This window comes from Lontra canadensis, unplaced genomic scaffold (genome assembly GCF_010015895.1).
Source record: "Lontra canadensis isolate GAN:19392208 unplaced genomic scaffold, GSC_riverotter_1.0 scaffold6, whole genome shotgun sequence".
In the NCBI taxonomy this organism is placed as follows: Eukaryota; Metazoa; Chordata; class Mammalia; order Carnivora; family Mustelidae; genus Lontra; species Lontra canadensis.
Window position 1 is genome coordinate 33660994 of NW_022631000.1, and position 22077 is coordinate 33683070.

General features: G+C 39.7%; 1 protein-coding gene across 8 annotated transcripts in view; it reads right to left on the reverse strand.

Moving 5' to 3' along the window:
- Positions 1 to 261: 261 nt before the first annotated feature.
- Positions 262 to 22077, reverse strand: part of PLCH1 (phospholipase C eta 1) — a 218913-nt gene continuing 197097 nt past the window's right edge. For 3 of the 8 annotated variants that reach the window (XM_032852558.1, XM_032852560.1, XM_032852563.1), the window contains 11 exons: positions 19900 to 19994; positions 18575 to 18672; positions 15452 to 15631; positions 15254 to 15361; positions 13955 to 14079; positions 10853 to 10937; positions 8477 to 8623; positions 8151 to 8230; positions 6571 to 6630; positions 5782 to 6136; positions 262 to 3458 (listed from right to left, as the gene is read on the reverse strand). In XM_032852558.1, the coding sequence (XP_032708449.1) occupies positions 1381 to 3458; positions 5782 to 6136; positions 6571 to 6630; positions 8151 to 8230; positions 8477 to 8623; positions 10853 to 10937; positions 13955 to 14079; positions 15254 to 15361; positions 15452 to 15631; positions 18575 to 18672; positions 19900 to 19994 (3411 nt within the window). In that variant the 3' untranslated portion in view covers positions 262 to 1380. The remainder of the gene's footprint in view (positions 3459 to 5781; positions 6137 to 6570; positions 6631 to 8150; positions 8231 to 8476; positions 8624 to 10852; positions 10938 to 13954; positions 14080 to 15253; positions 15362 to 15451; positions 15632 to 18574; positions 18673 to 19899; positions 19995 to 22077) is intronic. The other 5 variants (XM_032852561.1, XM_032852562.1, XM_032852566.1 and 2 more) reach the window with 5 other exon arrangements.

The following is a 22077-nucleotide window of genomic DNA, read 5'->3' on the forward strand; positions in this document are numbered from 1 at the left end:
TTATTTTTAAACTAGCAATATTACCACAGAATGCAAAGAAACCCATTACATTTGATTTCTTTTCAAGTCACTTCACAAATATGATCTTTAAAGCATAATGAAAGCACTGAGACATAAATTGCTGCTTGAAACTATCCCCTGTAGAAGTTATCTCTTCTTCTGTGAAGAGATGAAAAGGAAAATAGTTCTGAGCATGCTGGGTCCCTTACTCAGCAATCATCATATGAACTCCAGTTGAAAAAAAAAAAAAAAATCACAAAGTGCTTAAAAATCTGCTTTAATTATATCTCCATGAATTCCAAGAAGAACATCATTGCAGTTAATATTACAAAAAAGCAAAGAAGGACATCTGAACATGCAATAAAAAAATGGATTCACAGTGAAAATAACGTATGTTGGTACTAAAATATAGTTACTTGGTTCCATGAAGGGAAAAGGTTTCTTCTAATTATCTATTTACTTGGATTTTATTATGAGAAAATATTTTTCTTCTTCTTCTTCTTCTTCTTTTTTTTTTTTTTTTGCTTGACAGCTCTGGGGATGTTTTCAATCTTGTGTTACTATTATTGTTAGTGTCTGACAGAAGTCCCTCATTCTGAAAGCCATTATTTGCAGTCTATAATTTAATCAGAAAATTCAAAAGTACAACAAATAGCTTGGCAACTGTGTTCTTGTTACATACAAAGCCATTAGCAAAAATATGTAACAAAATTTATGTAAAACAAACAATTTTGTCCTTATATACAGAAGTTTGCTTTATCCTCATACCCTCTTAGCCTACTCTAAAATGAGAGGGTGTGGGGTGGGGGGGAACGGCTACCAATCTCCTCTGAACTCATTCTGCACAGGGTAGGGAAATCTTAAAAGGCAGGGTAACTATTTTAATCTTCTTTTGACTGAGTTATAAAAATGCATCTGGGCTTCTCAAGGAAGAAGGAGACTAAGAATGATGATAACGGCTTTAAAATAAAGAATTTATCCCTTTGTCCTTTGCGAAGTTTCTTAAAGACCTCAACAATGATAGAGTAAAACCGAGTACATTTGTGACTGTGATCTGAGGGCAGAGTAAAGAGCGTGGCGGAGAAACAGACAGACATCAGAACCCAAGCTGCTGCTAAGTTTCACAACCAAAGCATGCACATATTTCATACGAAGAGCGTTTACACTTCAGGGGAGAAAGATCATACGCAGAGGGAAATGTCACCCCGATCTATATACAAATGCAGAAACAGGAAGAACACGGGGAGTCAAAGGGAGACCAAAATACAAGTTTAAAAATACATTTTTAAAATCATTTCAAAGCCAAGACCATGTTTACTGAAAACTCTTGACAATTCTACAGAATACTTTGTAAACCTTGAAAATGCAGCTTGATGTAATTCACAGTCTCAAGAGAAAATAAATTTCTGGTTTATCTTCACTGTTGGGCTCGGTCTGCAGAATGGAATGATCCGAGCAAAACGGGTCGCCGTAGCTGGGGCGCAAGGCGGCACACGCCCCTTCTGGGATGCCGCGGCCTTCCAAGCCGCCCGCTTTGCTGCTCCGCAGGTAGCCAGCGATGTACGAGCCGGTGGAGTGCCGGTTGCCAGCAGGCAGGGGTGCCGAGGGTTTGTTTCGCAGAACCACTCCTCCTGCGTGGCTGGGGTTGACGCCTTTTTGCTTGTTGGCTTCCTGTTTTTCCTTGGCACGGCTGGCAATGTTGCGCACTCTGCTCTGGCTTCTGGATGACAACTTTCGGACCAGTGCCCTGGGGAAATGACTGGCATCTGGCTTGGAATAGAGCACCTGACAGCCCTCTTCCTGGTCGAAAGACACAAGCTTCCGCAGCTGCTCGGTCAGGGCGTCTATGGGCTCTAATGACTTTGTCTTCGTGGTCACGCCCTTCTTGTCTCTAATGCCGGTTGTAACAAAACTCTTACTAATGCACTGGTACTTGCTTTCAAAGTTGCAGGCGATGTCCTCTGATGTTAAGTCCCCCAGACTTTTGGATTTGCAAGGGCTGGGCAGCTTCAGAGAAGGCAGAGGGGGATGTGTGGGCTGCGTGGGTGCAGGGGCGTGCATGCCTTCATCACTGGACAGGGGCCCACAGGTCTGGTTCACTTTTGTGTCTAAATTTGAACAGTTGTGCAGAAAACCAGCACCCGGGTAGGCTAGACAAGAAATACTTTGATTTTTGACATCTTGAATATTGTTGAGTATTTCAGAGACAGAAGGGGGAAAAGTCTCTTTACGGTAGCCATTTCTCAAACCTCTTTGAAAATGTTCCACCACGTCCTGGCCATATTGTGGTTTTAAGGGAGAAGCAGAGTGACTTGCGTCCTCTCTTCTATATTCATAGGTTGTTATGGACAGGTTTTCTGAGTCTCCGTCCACTTCCACGAGACTGCTCTCTCCAGAATTTAAAGAGAGAGTAGTTTCCGCTATGACCTCTCCCAGTGCCAAGTCGGTGGAAGTGGCGGGGCTGTGGTTCTTTAGTGTTTCCCACTCTTTGCCATTGGTGGGACTTTTTGGTAACCAGCAGTGAGAAGTATAAGACCCAGGCAGGTCGTTTTCCACAGCCCCTGTCTTGGCCTGACCAGGAAGGATGTCATCTGGCTTGGCTTTGGAGACAGGAGTGCACGTAGTTTCACAGACCGTGTGTGTTGAGTGTTTGGAGGTCTCGGGACTTGAGAAGGCAATCAGGGCAGGAGACGAGCACAGGAAGGATGATTTGGATTTTCCCATGGAAAAGTCGTGCCTGAAGGGCATCTTTTGCTCCAAGGTGGGCAAGGAAGGATGACTTGACGTGACACTGGTGCTAGGGGGCTGAGAAACAACTGTGAGGTTTGCCTGATCACTGGTCTCCTCAAACTGGCCAATCAGTGCTGAGATAGAACTGCCTGGCTCATTCTCATTGGTTAACGTGACATTGTCAATAAGATGGGAAATTTCACTCTCCTGCAGAATGGCAGTAGAATGCGAGTCAGGTATGTCAGAACAGAGCACAGAGACGTCTGACAAAGAAAAGGATGTTGCAGTTCGGCCCATAATCCAATTCCCTTCCAAATTCTTAATCTCCAGGCTGCTTTGAGAAAAAATGTTCCCTGACAATGTACTTTTTTCCTCGGCAAAGCCCCCAGCATTCCCATTTGCCTTGGTTTTCACACCACATGGACCTTGTATTAGGGTAACTGTAGGATCAAGAGCCAAATGCTGCCTTGGGGAGAGGAATCTGCTGGGGCACTCCTGTTCCTGGCCATCACCTGACACATTTGCTTTGGTTCTCCCACCCTTGGGACCTGCCACTCCCAACTGTTCTCCTGTGATTGGCCTGTTGGCAACAGAAATGGTGGAGTCCCCCTGGCTGATGTCTTTGTGGAGGAGGGCGCTAGAGGAAGAGGATAACTTTTTGTTGAAATTTGGCAAATGTTGGTCTTTTATACTTGCCTTCCCTTTTCTTCTTCCATCCTTATCATCTGCTGAATGAAACAAACAACATTTTAGGTAATATGTATCACTTTTTGTAGACCCTACAAACACTCATCTTTGTCTTCAGACAGACAAATGGAGAATGTAAATCTGTTACATCGTGACAGGATATAGTTATGGATTGCAGAGGTTTGCAACAAAGTGTCTGTGTGATGAATAAATGGTAAAATATATTTATAGGAATTTCACTGAAGCTTCCCTTTGAGTATCTATTACATCAGCTAAGGATGTAATAGTCATTGTCAAAAAAAAATGTCAATGAGTTACCATACTTTTACAGTGAGGATTACCTTAAGTTGTTTCCTATTCAGATTTGTACTACACAGAAGCATGGCAATAAAAATAGAACAAGACAGTTCTGTTAAACAAAGTATTGCGGTACCTGTAAGCAAGATACTATAAGCTTTCAAAGTTATACATGGATTAGTAAAAAATCACAAATCATATTATTTTTAAAAAAAAAGGCAGACTGGACGGTGCAATAAACGTATCAAAATACCAGTATCTACTGATTCTGAGGTGTAAAAATAAAGACTTAGTGACCAATTCTATGCCATTGTTAATATCTAATTTTTTCTTAATCATATTTTTGTTTTTAATATGCAAATTCCATATTGCATTCTCCCCTAAAAGAGGCAGTAAGTTATTAGGCACAGTATAGAAATCTATAAAAACACACAATTCACAGGAATTTGGGGTACCCCATCATACTTAGGATAATGCTCAAATAGTATCAAATGTTCAATTATTTTTTACCTAATTCTTTCAATAGTGTTTTTTTTAATGTTTTCAGTCAGGATATATAAGAAAGAAGAATTTATTTATCTTGTTAAAATATCTTCCTAACTAAAGAAAAATTCATCATAAAAAGTTTGACAAATCCAAAAATTGTAAAGAAAAAAATGAAATATCCTACTATGTTACCACTCAGAGAGAGCTACTGTAAGCTCTTTGAGAGGGACAGAATTATATATAGAATTTTGTATTCTGCATTTTCTCCACTTATTTTTTTTCTACATTATAACTTGAATCATTGCATGGCTTTGTTTGTTCTATATTTACCACAAGTCTCATATAATATAAATGAGAATGACAAATTTATAAAGCTGTTAAAGGGAGGAAATATGCATCAACTCAATACTGTTTTCTGGATTAACCAGTATTTATTTCTATTGAGTAGAGCTTTATTTTCTCCCAAAACGGGATTTTGAAATAAACTTTAAAGCACATATTTCATCACTTCTCTGACACTGCTCTTAGTGAATTTTCAAAATTTTAAACTCTTCTCCCTTCAAATAAGCCATTCAAAAATTCATTTGTTTCCCTAGAATATCTTATAATAAAAATCAATACAAGCAACAGGGAGTTTGTGAGAAAGTGGGACACTGAAATTAGACTGTATGATAGAAGGAGAATTTCCCTAAAGTAAACAGATATCACATTATATTTGTCTGAGATGATCCTGATTTAATTAAAACACTTTTGTCATAGAGACATCAAATGGACAGAGTTTTGGTACTTCCTTTACCAAAGTCAGAGGAAAGAGTCACTGCCACAACTCAGGAGCTCCTTGGTACCTTGCAAAGCAGGCATTATTTTTTATCAAGTTCTTGGTATGAGCGAAGCATTATGCTCAGATTAGGGGAAAAAACAGGTAAGGCTTGATCCATATGCCTGAGGAGCCTATAACTGGACAGGAGCCATAGACATGCTTCCTTCCCTGCCAACATCCAGGGATCAGGGATATGAGGCCACAGGAAAACACCGCCTGAGCTACCTCTTGAGGAAGCAAAGATTTCTCAAGTGAAGAAGATGGCTTGCTTTTGACATCTAGCTTGATCTTTCTCCATAAACATTTCTAATCATGGAAATGTGTTATATGTTGGGGAAAGAAATACTACTGTATCCAACCTCAAATAAAAAAATCAATATAATTCTCTTTTACCTCAGAACAATCAGTAAATATTAAACCCACTTGGAAAACCAAGATCTCTGCTCCAGTTTTGTCTGTTTCACCTCCCTCTAGGGCACCTCACAGACCCCTGGGCTCCATACCGTCACACCTGATTGCTCCCCTTATCCCCCTCACTATCAATTTCAAATGTCAGTGTTATTTTAAGGCTTTAGGTGACTAGGAAATAGTACTTTCCCCTTCTCCCCGAAGTTTAAAATCTGGCCTAAAGTTAACATTAAAAACTATTTTTTAATATATTTTTACTTTGACTATAAAATGTCAACCAGGTCATAATGGTAATCAGGGACCAAAATATGGCTTCAAAAGAGTTATTCTTAGAGAAACATAAAGCATCTTACCCAGGGAGTGTTCTTTTCCTTCAGTGTCTTTTGCTGTTGCAGATATAGGCAGTGACAAAGCCCCCAGAAGACTTTTGTCAACAGGCAAAGAGACAGGGCGCTCTTGCAAACTCCGTGTGGTCCTCCTCAGGACACCATCTTGATCTCTTGAAGCCTCCGACACAGAATCCTTAATCTCTACCATTTCCTGGAAGCCCATTTTGCTCTTTTTTCTGCCTTTGGCCGGAGCACTCGCTGTGCGTCGCAAAATCCTGTCTCCAATGGATCGTTTCCGAACGTAATGGGAATTGTTTTCCGAAGAACCATGCCTGGGATTCTTATTGAACAATCCCTTCAGACCTTGGAGCTGTCTGTTCTGAAGACACAAAAGGAGGACGCGTGGGTTAAGCAAATTCCATTGTGTCAACAACTTGCCTTCCAAATGACAGCTCCATGAAAAGTGGACACACAGCAACATCATACAGCCATCGAAGGATATTCAAACCAAGAAAACTGCAGCTCACAGCATGTCGACACAATGTCATGCACGCCTTATTGACCTTACTTTGTGACGAGGCATCCTTCCGTTTTTTGCAACCAAGCTACCCAGAAGCTTCCTACCCGGAGATGGCAAGGTGATGGGAAATGTTTCCACACTTAATAGACTGCTATGAACTTCAAGCCACCTTAAAGCAACAGATGCATGTTTCCAAGTGGGAAGCAGGAAATGGAGTGGTATGAGAGCATGCTGCCATGGCCATTTAAAAAGAAACATGTCAGCACGAACAGGGCACCATGCCAAGAAACTACCTTTGTAGCTCCTAGAAAGTGCAATATAGTATAACTGGGGTTGAGTATTAAAGGGCTCCACTGCAAGGAAAGAAAACAAACACAACAGAACACAATGTGGGCTCATTCAAGAAAGTGTACAAGTGTACACTTGTACAAGTTTACAAGTGTACAAGTAACAAAAGATGAGAACGCATATGCGTCTAGCACTCCTTCTTCCACCTTCGGTGATTTCAGCTTCGTGTGGTACTCCGCTCATCACCGCCACATTGTGCTTTATGTATCCCAACCCAAATACACCTCCAAAGTAATCCATAATGCGACTTAGAAGTGGGCATCCATTTAGGAGAACAGAAATCCTATGGAACACTTTGATTCCTTCCTGGCTCAAGTTTTAAATAAATTCTGAATGTTACTGTTTCCCTCGATAGGATAATTTATCCTCTACAGATACTACTTAGTTAGGCTGGGATCCCTAGAAGCTTAAGAATCATCTTCCGACATTTGTATTTGTGTGCATTTATGTCAGACAAATAGCACAGACAGAAACCGAGGACTACGAGAAAGTCACAGAAGAAAACTCCAGCACTCTTAGACATTAGAATCCTTAGTGCCCCTCCCATACCAACTGATGGAAGGAAAAACATTATACCTCTTAATTCAGCCTGAACTGGTCTACTCCCTAGAAACTGGCTTATAGTCTTGATATTAATATTAGCCAACATTTTTGAGCATTTACTCTATGTCAGGCAGCTTTCGAAGGATAACGTAGTTTTTTACCCTACCTTTACAGAGGAGGAAGCTAAGGCACAGAGAATGTCTGTAACTCTACAGGAGAAACTCCAAGCAATGCAGACTTTTCTAATAGAGAGCACTGGACATTCCTAGGTGCTAGCCAAGGCTCTTATAGTCCCTCCAAATCACATCTGGTCCCAGGAATTCATTCCAGTAGCCAAGTCCCCAATTACTTGGCATGACTAAAGGACAGCCTATTGATTTGTAAACCTCCAATGAGTTGTGTAATGAAGAGAGCCACATCAGGAGAAAACTAGAATACATTCTTGTCGTCTAGTTCTTAAAAGAAAGTCCTTATAACATCCTTAAAGTCCTGGGGGTGGCTTTAAATGCATTCATGGAGTTTTAGGGTTTGGGCTAAATACAACAGCACGAAATGAATGCATCCCGCCGAGAATGGGCTAGAATCACAGTCTGGTTAGTGCTGGTAATTCCTCAAACATCTGAGACACCACATTGCCTGCTACAGCTAGCTAGGTCTTCTTAAGTAGTAAAATAAAACTCAATGTTTAGGTAAATATTTACTGTTGTACTAACAATAAATATACAAAGGAGCTTCTGAGAGAATAGCGGTTTTCTCCTAAGCCTGGAGAGGCCATACCCCAAAACAGTGGAAGGAGCACATTTGGGTCAGGACAGGACCTGACAGGCTGGCGCATGGGGCTTGCTGGGCTTCTCACTGGTTTTCTGCTAGAGAACAACTTTGTCAAGATGTACGTGCCTTTTGAGCGATTAGTCAAAAAAGTAACTTTGTTAAGGACCATATTATTGTCGCACGTGACTTTAAGCCCTATACTCTTTCTCACCTTTCCATATATTTCATTGATTGTTATGTGGACAAATATAGATGCTTCTGTCAGTCCTTCCAGATAGACATGCCGGTAGCCTGAGAAAAAGCAAAGAAAATAGTTTCCTTTTACTTGGACTTACATTTGGCTTTCCCATGGGTGCAACTAAATGAAGTATTTGAATTTACTATAATTCTTTACATTTCAAAAACATGATAACACTCATATACCACATTTTATATAACATATATGCCAGACATTGTATATATCACATATCATATATTAAATTTTCCAAAGAAAATTTGAACGGTCTGCCCAGAGAGGAGAGGCCAGCCCCTGCCTACCGGGCACTAAGCTGCTGAAGGTCACGGTTCTTTGTCCAACGAAGTCTCGTCCAATTGGATCATGATCCCACACCAGGAACCGAACCAAAGCTATGTCTGGCATATGTACTGTAAATGTCAGGGTTTCTTCCCACACGGGGTTAAATCCTCAGAGAAATAGGAAGAGAAAAATCAGAAAAGCAAAGGGCTTGGCTAAAAATGAATTGGCAGCAACATCTGCAAAGCAGACTGAAAATTGCTTGCAATGGTTATTAAACTCGCGAAGATGACCAAGACACTCCAGGGTGCCTTACTGACATAAAGTCTTGGAATTCGCCCCATTGCCAGAAAATAATTGGTAGGAAGATTGCCTGTAAATGATTACATTAATTCTAATAATCTTTGATGCCCAAATTGCATTGTAGGGGACATTTCTTGAGGTGATTTTAGAACGCTTCAAAAAGCTCAAAAAGTATCTTTAGTATTGATCTAAGAATAATGTTTTAGGAGGAAAAAAAAAAAGGAAGAAAGAGAGAGATCCTGCCTTGCAGAGACAAAAGAATTATGCTTCAGACCCGCAAAAGATTCTACTGCTATAATAATCACCAGCAAACATTTTATAAGGTGTTATATAGGTTTCAATGCTACTGTACATATAGCGTCTTATTTGTTATAGCAATCCTCTAAGGATGGCAAGGCAGGAGTTTTGTGTTTTTTTCTAATTAAGAAAAAAGAATGCATTATGATTAGCTTTCAAAGCTATATAATTTTTAAAAATCACCCAAGTAACAAATGCTTTTTTTAAACTAAGAAATGCAAGTATTTATAAATCATTTTGTAGTTAAGGAAACCGATATGCAGAGAAAATAGTGCACCTAAGGTCACACAGATAGTTACAGAGTCAACTCAGAATGTGCACTGTTTTTTTCCAGTGTCTTCCCATGAAGCGAAACCTTAATACATGGAAGATATGTTTTCATAGCTATTGAAAATAAATATATAATTCAGCTTATATTCTGAAAGGTAAGAATACATTTATTTCTTGATAAAATTTTCTCCGATAAAATAATTAAATAAATTGATGAACAATCAAGTACTCTCTAAGTTTCTTTTCCAAAAATTAATAAATTTTATTAAATACATGTATCCAGGAGGCATCGGCTACTTATTACTATTAAATGCCTCAACTAAGGAAATAATTATGGACTGAAATCACTGACGTGTTCCTTCTTAAAAGAAGAGACTGTGTTTTTGTTACCTTAGTCATGACTTCTCAAGTACTTCTTTAGATAAAAAACAAACGACAAACAAAAAAACAACAAAAACAAAACTATGGCCATTGGTGGGAAAACGCAATATAGGAAGCCCGCTTCCTTTAAGCATGCTATTTCCTAAAGTAATAGGTTTCTGCTACTCTTGAATCCCCAGATTCCTTTCCTTAAGCTAGCACTTAGAAAAACTCCTCTTAGGGGGGCACCTGGGTGACTGAGTTGGTTGAGTGTCTGACTTGATTTTGGCTCAGGTCATGATCTTGGGGTAGAGAAACTGAGCCTGGCATCTGGCTCGGCTTGCACTTGGTGCGGAGTCTGCTTGGGATTCTCTCTCCCTCCCCATCTGCCCCTCCCCGCCCCTGCCCCGCTCATGCTCGTGCTCGCTCTCTCTCTAAAATAATCTTTAAAAAAAAGTCTGAAACTACTGATGTACAAAAATGTTGGCTAATGGAATTTAAATTTAAAAAAAGAAAAAGAAAAGAAAAGCTCCTCTTAAGCTCTCACTATAAACCTCCAATTTCTTGTTTTGAGGATTGTGGTTTAGAGTATTAATGACTAAAGGCTGAGAAAAATAGGTATTCTGTAATGTTTGTCAAATGTATGAACAAACACTATGTAAGAAGATTACCAAGAAAAAGACATGAGGCTTAGGTTAAGAAAGCTTTTTTAACATCATGGCCGGAATACAAGAATGGTGTCCACCCACCATATGGACATATTGAGAAGTAAACTGGACCAAGCATGCTGGACTTGCTTTAAGAGTTTTACATGCTCCAGAAAAAAATTAAAAACCATCAAGACATATAGGTGTCATGAGTGAGAGCTCTGAAGTAACTTATATCATGAAAATAGGATATAAAAATGTAATAGAGGCATTTTCCTAAGTTTTAACCCAGTCCTTTAAAATACTATCCATTCTCTTCATTAGAAAAAAATTGCTTCAAAAGAAAGAATTTAAGAACCTAGATCACAAATCCACCAAAACATACCATGCATCTAACATAAACTCAGATGGCAGTTATGAATTTTAAGGTTGTTTCTCTTCTACATAGCCAAATTTTTCTTTTTCAGTGCAAATTTTATTTCTAGAGCTTCTTGATTAAAAGTCAACAGATTATCATCTTACCATTGTCGTCTACTACACGAGTTTGATCTTTACAACAGTCTACCGGCAATCCAATAATTTCAACTTCAACAAAAGGATCAATGATCTATGTAAATAAAGAGAGAGTATTATTGCAACTGATATATTTCTATATGTATGTTAACTAATTTGAGAATATTGGCCAAAATGTCCATGTTTCAATAGTGACCCATTTTATTAGGTGCTTACTGAGAAAGAGAAACTGTATAACAGATTTCAGTATATGAAACAGAAAAAAAGATTAAATTTTAGTTTGCCAATATTTACTGATGCTACACAAATTTTATCCAATGAACCTACAACTCCAGTTCAAGGCATATGTCTAACAGAAATGAGAGCTCTGGTCCATGCTCAGAGCAGCTGTATTCATAATATGTAATATGTATTCATAATATTCACATACTGGAAACAACCTAATTGTCTATCATGAGTAGGATGGATGAACTGTGGATTATTCATTTAATGACTGCCGTACGGTAATGAAAAAGAAAAAATTCTGCAACGTAGACATCATGTTCAGCAATTCAGACCTAAAAGGGTACATACTGGGAGTGCCTGCCTGGCTCAGCTGGAAGAGCATGCAACTCTTGATCTCGGGGACATGAGTTCAAGTCCCATGTTGGGTATAGAGATTAGTTTAAAAAAAAAAAAAAAGAGCATATACTATAAGAGTCTATTTACATAAAGTTTGAACACAAACAACATTAATGTGTTGTGATAGGGGTTGGTGTTTGATTGGGGGTGTTGAGAGTAGATATTTACTGGAAGGGTGAATGGAAGACCTCTGAGGGGGTTCTCAGATGTTCTGCATTGATCTGTGTTGCATAATAATTAATCAAGCTATGCACATCTGATTTGTGCACTTTACTGTATTTAAATCAGCTGTTTACTATAATGTAACTTTAAAAGTACCAAAAATAATAAGATTAAAAAGGAATCAATAGAAAAAAATGAATGCTTAGTCTTCCTTCCCACCTCCCCCCACCATCCCCTCCCCTCCAGAAGGAGGGACCCTGCTTTGTTGGTCATTTGTAAACTCTCTTTCACCATGCAAGTTCTGAATAAAGAGCAATGAAAGACTGAAACCTTAAGAATCCAGTAAGAGCTGATCTAAAAGTATAAAGGAGAGAGAGTTATTTAGTCTGAGAAAACATTTTAGGAGCTTGGAAAGGAAGGAGAAATAACAGAGACTCAGGGAATAAGAGCTCGAAGCACATTGGAAAAACATGTTGAGAACATTGGGTGGATACACATATTTTTTGCTTACTAAATAAACCATGAAATCTACTCATTCTCAATTAATCATTTGATGCTAGAAATTCGTCCTTTCAGTAGAACCTTGTGGTAAAACTGGACCATTGGGTATCTCAGATTTTGGAGGGCAGCTAATGAGGATGACTTCTGTCCCTGAGGAATTCAAGAAGACCACAGGCCTGAAGAGTAACTTCCTGCTTCAAAATGTGCCTCCTGTGTTGCTCCAAGCAAATTATGTACCTATACTTCTGTCTTCTCATCTGCAGACCTGGGACCCCAGTGTCTGTTTCCTCAGACTGTAATCTCCATGACATCCTGGAAGAATGGAATTGGATGGTGGCAAGTATATTTCTTTTTATTCCAATCATGAAGAAGCAACCAGGTAAATTCAAATGGAAGGACATTTTGAAAATAACTGGCTTGGACATTTTATTAAATGTCAATATCATGAGAACAAAATAAGAAAGCTAGAGAACTGTTCTAGATTTTTAAAGGACCAAAGAGAAATGACGACTAAAAGCAATGTGTGATCCTTCATTGGATCCTGAATACATAAAGAAAAAAAGAAAAGAAAAAAGAAGATATAAGGATAATTTGAGGACAACTGGAGAAAAAGGAATACAGATTTTACATTAGATAATATTATTATACCAATATTAAATGTCATGATTGTATTGTGGTTCTAGAGGTGAACATTCTTATTCTTAGGAGATAAATGCTAAAGTACACAGGTATTTAGGGGTCAAGATATCAATAACTTATTCTCAAATGACTCTATGAAGAAATGCATATATACGTATACGTGTGTATAATTTTTGAACTTTGTTACATTTGCTTCATCTCTGTGTATACATGTGTGTATACACATACACACATATACATACATATATACACAGACATATATACATCTACACATGAAAGGGAGAGAAAGCAAATATAACAAAATTTAGTAATTTTATTGGTGAAGCTAGATGCTGGAGATGTGGCATTAATTTTACTAACCTCACAAGTTTTCTGAGGTTCAAAAATTTTCAGACTAAAAAGTTTGAGAGGAAAAAATAGCAAGGGTCTTCATTTTTGCAGACAGTGAAGAAAAGAAAAAAGGAAATAATGGATAAGGATACATTTTCTGATACTGTCCAAACAGCTACTCTTGCTGCTAAAAGGAGGACAGAATGGAAGGAGGGAGACCAGTCAGCTATGGGGCTACCTCAGCAGAACTGACGAGAGACAAGGGAAGTTTGGATTAGGCTGGAGGCAACAGCAATGGAACAAACGATCCCATATGAAGCTCCTACTTTCTGAGGAGTAGGACATGGTGCCATCTGTGAAAGATGAGGAGGAAAGTGATAGGAACACCCGTTTGAGGAGAGAGAAGGCTGGAAATAGCCCCTGTGGAGAACAGGATCGAAGGCTGACAAGGTAAAGAGGACGGTCACATAGCATCACAGGTCAGATGAGATTTGCAACAAAGAGTTTATGGTAACCCAACAGCAGGGCTGAGTTGTGTCCCCACTCATCATTCAAGATCCAAAAATGCTGGTTTAACAAGGTGGAGTGGCAAGGGGCCTGAGGTGATAAACCACTCCTGAGAGGAAGAACATGGCGTGCCTCCAATATAGATGTTGTATGCATTCTGGAAGGGACTGTCAATGCTTGCCAATAAGTCAGCTGATACCCGATGAGCTGAGGTCAGTGCTCATTTACAAACACATACACAGAGAGAAAGAGAGAGAGAGAGCGAGCAAGAACTCTGAAGGTATTTCAGATGAAATGTAATCACAATAAAATAACCATGTAATTAACCACTTGGTCATACACATGGCTTACCTCGCCTCGGTCTCCAAACATGGAATCTGGAGGCTTGGGGAGTTGCTGTCCACTGATTACTTTCAGGATGAGCTGCTTTTTGGGGTTGGCAGGAAGTGGGTCACCAGAGAAAGGGTTGAAAGTACCTAAGGCAAGTAAAGCGGAGGTTAAACTCTGAGGCTGGTAACACGGGGCCACATACACACACACCCTTCGAGCACACAGAACAAACAAGTGCTGAACAACTTCAGTATTTCCTGGAGCAAAGACATGATCACATAACTATCAGTGTGGCTTCTACCTGAAGACAATGCTGGCCTGCATTTCTATAGCTGTGGTTTTTGTTAAAATCCATGCTCCCAAAGGCAAAGGAACAGGCCAATTTAAAGTGTCTGTGGTGCAATTATCAATCATGGAGAGGGAGAAGAGAGGCATTTTCTTAGAATGCCAACAGTGTAGATGTCAGATTCAAATAATTTTCTAATTTAAACTATCATAGGTATATAAAGTGAATATAACAAACAGACCCAAAACAAAGCAAACAGCAGAGCAAGAAAACAGGCAAAGCATAAAATCCTGAAGGCACATCTGTTAACACTTCTTTACCTGAATTGCTAAAATTCCAATTTGGAAAATTTTTAAAGAATTTTAATGAGCAGAACCAAAAACAAATGTTTTTCTTTCCCCTATTGTTAGCACTGCTTTATAATTAGGCTACGCTGACTAAAAGGGCTTGATAAAATAGTCTCGGGTGGTATTTTAATTTTGCTAACGGGTTTCAGACTCACCCAAAGATTGGGCTCAGACCTTACATGGCAGCACAACTTATAGGTAATGCCCAGTGAGTATCACACTGGGAGGCACTGGATCTCAGATGACAATTCATTGCTATTTATGACCCTCTTCATGTACGTAACCTCCCAAGAGAACATTCTAAACATCATGCTACCCAAATGTTAAATAGTTGTGACCAGAGTTCTAATTTGCATGCAACACCTTCACCCATCTCTTTTTTAAAAATCATGTTGCAGGGGCACCTGGGTGGCTCAGTGGGTTGGGCCTCTGCCTTTGGCTCAGGTCATGATCTCAGGGTCCTGGGATCGAGCCCCACATCTGGCTCTCTGCTCAGTGGGGAACCTGCTTGCCCCTCTCTCTCTGCCTGCCTCTCTGCCTACTTGTGATCTACCACTCTCTAACGAATAGACAAAATCTTTAATAAAAAAAATTCATGTTGCAAAACACTGACATATCACATTTTCCAGAGAGCTCCTCCAGTAAGGAGGCTGCAATTGGAGAGATGACTATGAAGTGAACACACACCTTTGCACATTTGCTGGGGTTTGAGGACGTAGCCACAATTGCCATTTGTCTTGAACTTGGCTCGATTTAATTGCATCATTCGCCCTTCAGACTGGTAGTTCAGTGCCACTGTACAAGTTCAAAGTTTGAGAGGTTAGGCAAGACAGCAGCATGGAGTCAGGATATACAGAGAACCGCTCCTTCCCGAGGCATACACACCTAGCTGGCAGCCCGCGTTCCAGTAGGGCAGAGGGTTGAAGTTACTGGAATCAATGCGGTAGGCGGAGGGGTAAATCCTTGTGAGCTGCTTTTGGTTATAAATCATGAACTGCTCCGACTTCTGCTGAACCACCTGATGTGCTCTTGTTTCACTGAATGACAACACGTTTCCTGTGGTTCCTGGCAGTTTTTAATAATGAGAAAAGAAATGTGAGAACGTCTGTCGAGAAACCACCACTCACAAAAGACTTTCTAAGACATCAGGTTATGTCCATAATAAAATGAAGAGCAAAAGAGTGAATTCAACCAGAGTAGGAGTAGCTTCAGGCCAAAAAAGAGCCAGAAAATCCCATTCCTGGGACTCTTTAACTATTTGGGGTCAAATCTGAGCTGCTCATCTTGCAAGGGTAACTGCATATTTCTGAGTCTGATGCTCCCCCAGGAATTCAGTCATGTCACTAGTTCATGTCTGTCTGGCTAACAGGAAGAGGACTGGCAGGAAAACTAATTTTTAGGGACATGACTCCAACAGAATATCTTTGGCAACGATATAGCCAGTCATGGATAAATAAAACTATGTAACTTATTACTATGTAACTTATTCCTGATGACAAGGAGACATTCATTGAAGACATTCATCTAAAAAGCACACATGTGAAGTACATATTAACTGATAGCATTCAGGATCCAAGAAAATAAAAGACCAATTCCGAAAGACAAAAATGGAGTTTTAATGTTAATTTGTTTAGAACTGTGAAACCAGTCAAAAGCTATTTGGGCAAAAGGAATAAAAATGGAGAAAGACTTTAAAGAGTATTATAAAAAGACAAAATCTCAGAAACAAGAACAATCTTTCACTATCCAAATAAACCATGGAAAAAATAAAGGGAGGTAGAAGCACAGGAAGCCTGTATTATAGTTTCTGCTGGACTATCCTCAGGTAGTGTCAATCCGGGGCCAAGGAAGCACAAAATCTGTGGGTCATGACGTAGGTAACCCCTAAGCCTTCAATATCCCCTCTTTTCTCCAATCCTGTGTCTATCATGTCCCCATTACTCCTACTCCTTCACTGAACATCCTCATCCCACCCCCAAAACAACCACTCATATGTCGTCTGGACCTACTAGAAGACGCCGGCCCAAATAAAGACCGACACTTGCCCAGAGCCTCTTCATTCCAGTGTTTACTCTGACGAGCCGAGTGTGTCTGAACCCAGACGGAGGGACACGGCTCCCGAAGCCAAGGAGTTGAACTCCATAGTCTTGCTGGGTCAATGGGGCCTGAAGTGTATCCACCCCATGCATGTTAATTAGAGCCCATATGGGCCCCACTCAGGGCCCCAGTTGCCCTCAGGACTGCATAACCTTAGACTTTAAACGCCAGCCAAATGACTGACATTTATACTCTGGGGATGCAACTTGGAGTGATCATAAATAGAAAACGGAGGCAAAGAAATTACGGTTTTTAATCACACGATTTCCCTCATATATACTGTTTCCTTATCACATATATTTTATTGACATACTTATTAACATAGTTTACGTTTGAATAATCTTACTTGCAGATTTTGATGAGTAATGTTTTAAACATGATGGGAGAAAATCCAGTCGTTTTGACAAGTCCCAGTCAAGTGCAATAACCCTATAATCAGTGCCACTGTTTTCTCTGTCTCACCACATAAATATGTACACCACACTATCAGTAAGATGACCCTGCTAATTAGGCATATTATCAGCTAGCATATGAATAGATCTGAGTTGCTTTGCTTTGGGGTAAGACATGCATTCGTTATTTATTGATCATTTTGTGGCTACGCACGCACACACAACAAAAACTCAAGTTCAAGAGCAAAGAGTACTCAATATTATTTTCCATTAAGCTAATAGAATTATTGTTTCTGAAGGTATTTAGTAAAATTATATTCCTTGGGGAACCTGAGTGGCTCAGCTGGTTAAGCATCCAACTCTTGATTCTGGCTCGGGTCATGGTCTCAGGGTCCTGGGATCGAGCCCTACGTCGGGCTCCCTGCTCAGTGGAGAGTCTGCTTGCACTTCTCTCTCTCTCCCTCTCCCTCTGCCTCTCGCCCTGGCTCGTGTTCTCATTTTTTTCCCTCTCTCTCAAATAAATAAATACGTCTTCTTAAAGAATTATATTCCTTGAAACCAGATACACCTCTCACTCCATTAAACCACTCACTGAGTTTATTTTCTAGCTATGGGCAGTTATTACAAGGACAGTTTCTCATGTGAAATTAATTTAATTTTTTTTAATTGTCTCATTTGAAGAAGGAATCAACACCAAAGGTAAGACAGAAAACAATACACTTGTGGAATGAGAAAAACAAAGAAGAGAGATCTCTGAGGAGAATCCTGGAGGTTTGTGACAGACCTAAGACTCGGCACAATGTTGTTTTTCCTTCACTAAGATTGGGAAAAGTTGAGAAAATGAAAGATTTTTAATTTAGATTTCACTTCCACTAAAATTAGAATTAGGTCGAAAAGCCACATGACTGGAGTTTATTTCTATAAGCATTCAGTAACTGAACAAAACAGAAATGAGAAGGGAAGAGGATAAAAGGAAGTCCGGGGTAAGAACACCTGTGACTAGGATTTCTCAACGCAACATGATGCGGAAGACAGGTGAAAATCAGTGAAAGAATCAGTGCTTCTGAAACTCCTGCTCTGTTCAAACTTCAATCTGTGGGTTAAATTATCTTCATCAAAGTCAAAATTTCCAATGACAAAATATGGGATTTTTGAGGTGCTACTTCAGTTTTCTTCTTTCTTCTGGTCATTCACACTAGGAACGTCCATCTGTGACCTGGTCACCAGACCACGACGTCGGGTCTCCACAGTTCATGCCTTGGGCAAGACGCTACTATAATGCATTTATCTTTATAGAATAATGAAGTCTTCCTCTGTCCAGCCAATCAGGCTACCACAGAAATTAATATGGCCCCCACCGTGAGCAAAGACTTACACTGGCAGCCAGTTTCCTGACATGTTGGATGCTACCAGTTCCAGAAATGCATGCCGATGATCTGATTAACAAACAGTTAGTTAGTAAACAGTTAACAAAGAAAAGTCGAGAATGTTTCCCCAAGAAGAAAAGCTCTCTCCTTACCATCGTCCACGATGTCCTGGGCCGCTACAGAGTTTGTGTACACCACCAAGTCAGAGAGCTCTCGGCAGAGCTTCATGGTTTTCCTGCGGCGACCCAACCTGTGACATACACAGCCGGGACTCATGTCACTTAGAGCTGGAAGAGGTTTGGTCTCCACCTTCCTTACCTGCCCCTAGTAGAGCCAGGATTAGAACCCAAGCGTGAGTCCTAGGTCAGCTCTCTTTCCACCACAATACCCTGTTCATGTGGTTTTATTCACTGCTCTGCTGAGAACCAGTGTCTTCTCGTGTATTTGTGAGTTCTGTCGTGAAGGGTGTGACTGCCACTGTTCCCCAGCCAGCAAGTAACAGAAGCGGAGTTCATCAGGCAGCTCCTCAACTCTGGCAGGAGGAGAACCTGGACTTCTATTCGAGAACATTCACAGCAGAGGTCTCCTGGGAGGTGATCCCATTTCTCTTACATCCTTTACTGTAACTACAGATTCAATTTTCTGTATCCTAAGGGCAGGAACCTCATACATCCTCTCTGCCCTTACTAGTTACCATTTTATGTATGGATATTCTGTTGAAGTGAAGCTAAATATAAAATTTAATTGAGCACTAAATGTCCATTCCTACAAGACTTCTCTCTGCTACTAATTTCATTTAACTTCAGTCTTTCAATAAAGGCACACGGGTGTGTGTGTATGTGTGTGTGCATGCGCGTGCACTTATCTATGATATAATTTACATTCCCCTGTGACTTTACAGTGTACACGAGCTGCCAGAAAATCATCTTATTCATCTCAAATTCTATTGGCAATAATAAAGAAAACAGCAGCTAATATTTTTGAGTGCTTAGTTAATTGGAACAGGGCTTATCAGGCTAAATAATTTAATTCCTTTAATCCTCACAACGACCCTAAGAACTAGAAACATATGAGAAGCCTAACTCATCCCATGTCAGTGGCACAGGAACAAGAGCTTCAAGTCTGGCTACTTCAGATATCTAGCTTTGCACATGTGCTCATCATCCATCAGCCCCTTCAGTCTCCTAGGAGAGCCCCCCGGACTAGCTCCTGTGGCCCCTCTCTCTTCTCCGAAGAGACCTCTTCCCTGACCACTGCTGCAGCCAGCGCTTAGCAAGAGCTCCCTGTGGGCCAGGCGCAGTGTAGGTCCCCTCCTTGTGTTATTATCTCACACCCAGTTCATCTCCCCACGTCCTGCTGCACTGAGCACTTGACCTTGTGATCCACTTCTCTAGACACATACAACTAAAACAGCGAAGCTGATGGGATTGCAGAGGCCCTGGAAGTCTAAGTAGGAAACACGGAGGTACATTCTCACCTGTACAGCTGGCTGGTCTCCTTGCCAGGATTCTGCTGTGTGTCCTCTTCGTCATCAGTACTATATGACTTAGACCGTGATTTTGTGGTTTTCTGCTGGAAAATCACAGTAAACTGAACAACAAACTCACTGCATCAGGCACACCTGCAACATCTAGAGAATGGACTGGGCGTTATAATATACGCAAAAAGGACAATTACTTGGAAGAAAACAAATTAGCTGAATATTGCAGCTTGACTTACCATTAATAAAAAGCATGTCTACGATCATAATTATATTTAATATTAAGGCAAACCTAAGGGTTTCTTGCTTAAAATGGACTTCTAAGCTACAAAAGATGTAGGTTTTAGAAAGATGATTAGTCATTCATTGAAGGTCTCCAAGAGCAAAAGGGTCATAGTTATAATATCTATTCAAATGACTGTAAGGGGATAAAATGTTCTTTTACTTAGGAAATTCACTATTCCTGCTGACTTATAAAAGATAGATTTGACAAAAAAGACAAGTAGTAATTTTTTTATGAATAACTTTTTCTTGCTTTTGATTAGCGTATGCTCAAATAACTGTCTAAGTCAAACTGCACTTTTGAGATTTTGACCCGTTTTAATTTCTACCAACAGAATAAAAATTATTACCCACAGGGTTCAGGCTGAAAGGCTGCAGGACTAAAGGCTGTCAGAAATAAGGACATTTTGGAATGACGCAGTTTTATCCAGCACATTAGAGATAACCCCACTGTTTGGCAATACATAACAGAAAAAACAAATAACGGGAAGGGATCCTGTAATTGCAGAAAAACCTGCCACCAAAAAAACAGCTTCCACAAACAAAGGTAAGATCTTTAGAGAGCACCCTGGACCTCTGAGGGCTGTGGCTTAGAAAGGAAAAGGGAGACCACCCTCGTGTTAACCATGGGACCACATCACCCTCCAGATTTTCTCTTTAACAAGTAAAACACCAAACCAAACTGCTGGCATAAACACACTCAAGTCTGCTGCACTGACAGTAAGGTGCCAATAAAGTCTAGAACCTTCTCTGGTGTTACTGATGTTTTGAGAACCTCAGAGTGCATGGTGTGCAAACACTAGCATCTGATGATCTCATGTTCCAGCCTGGCCTCCCACCAAGTGGGCAAGTTGGCCAACCTCTCTAGCTTCCTATTGTGTTTTTTAAAAGGAAAGGACAATGACAACTATTTTATTAAGGATTATTGTTGTGATGATTAAATGAGATGATGGTTGTAAAGTCATTCTGTAAGCTACAGAATATTGACTTTCAAAATAAATACTCTTTATATTTATTAAAATAACCCATCAACAGTCTTGTGGACATTCATTCTTATGACTTGAGTTCTAATAAATTTTAATTCTATTGTAGCTAAAGTATTTCTTCATCTTTCAGTGGCTGCCTAATTGTACATTATGCGAATGAACTGTGGACTGAAGAAGTCTTTATGGGTGAACATTTTGGTTGTTTTCAGTTTTTTAGTATAATGACTACTTTGCCCAACCTTTTAATAAATTATCCTATTGATGGAGCAGGAAACTCCCAGCTACAACATTCCTTAAAGTACAAGAAATGGCCTTACAGAAGCTTCATGCATAAAGTTTACCACCCAATAACTGATTTCTTATATACTATGTTATACCTTTTTATTGAAAAGGTATAACATAATTTTACCTTTTTATTTAAGCATAGCATACGTTTGGAAATCATTATGCTTAAGATTGTTGTATTTTTCTAAAGTCACAAAATGATACCACCCAAACAAGGAAATGAAGTATTAGGTGCCCAAAAGCTTTCTGATCTTCCATTCAGAAAGCTTCCTTACCTCCTCTCCAAAGGTAACTACTATCCTGACTTACACCTCTTAGATATTTTTTGCCTATTTTTAAACTTCACCTAAATCATACCAAACTGTATGTACTATCTTGGGTCTGGCTTCTTTTGCTCAATGTCATGGTTATAAAGATATTACTGTATGCAATTGTTGTTTTGTCATTTTCCTTGCTGAAAAATATTCTCTTATGTGAATACACCACAATTTTCATTTGTTCTATTGTTGACAGATGTTTGAACAGTTTCCTATTTGTACTATTACAACTAATGCCACTGTAAATATTAGGTGTACGTCATGAGGCTGAAACACAACAATAGAACTGATAAGACATGGTGCAT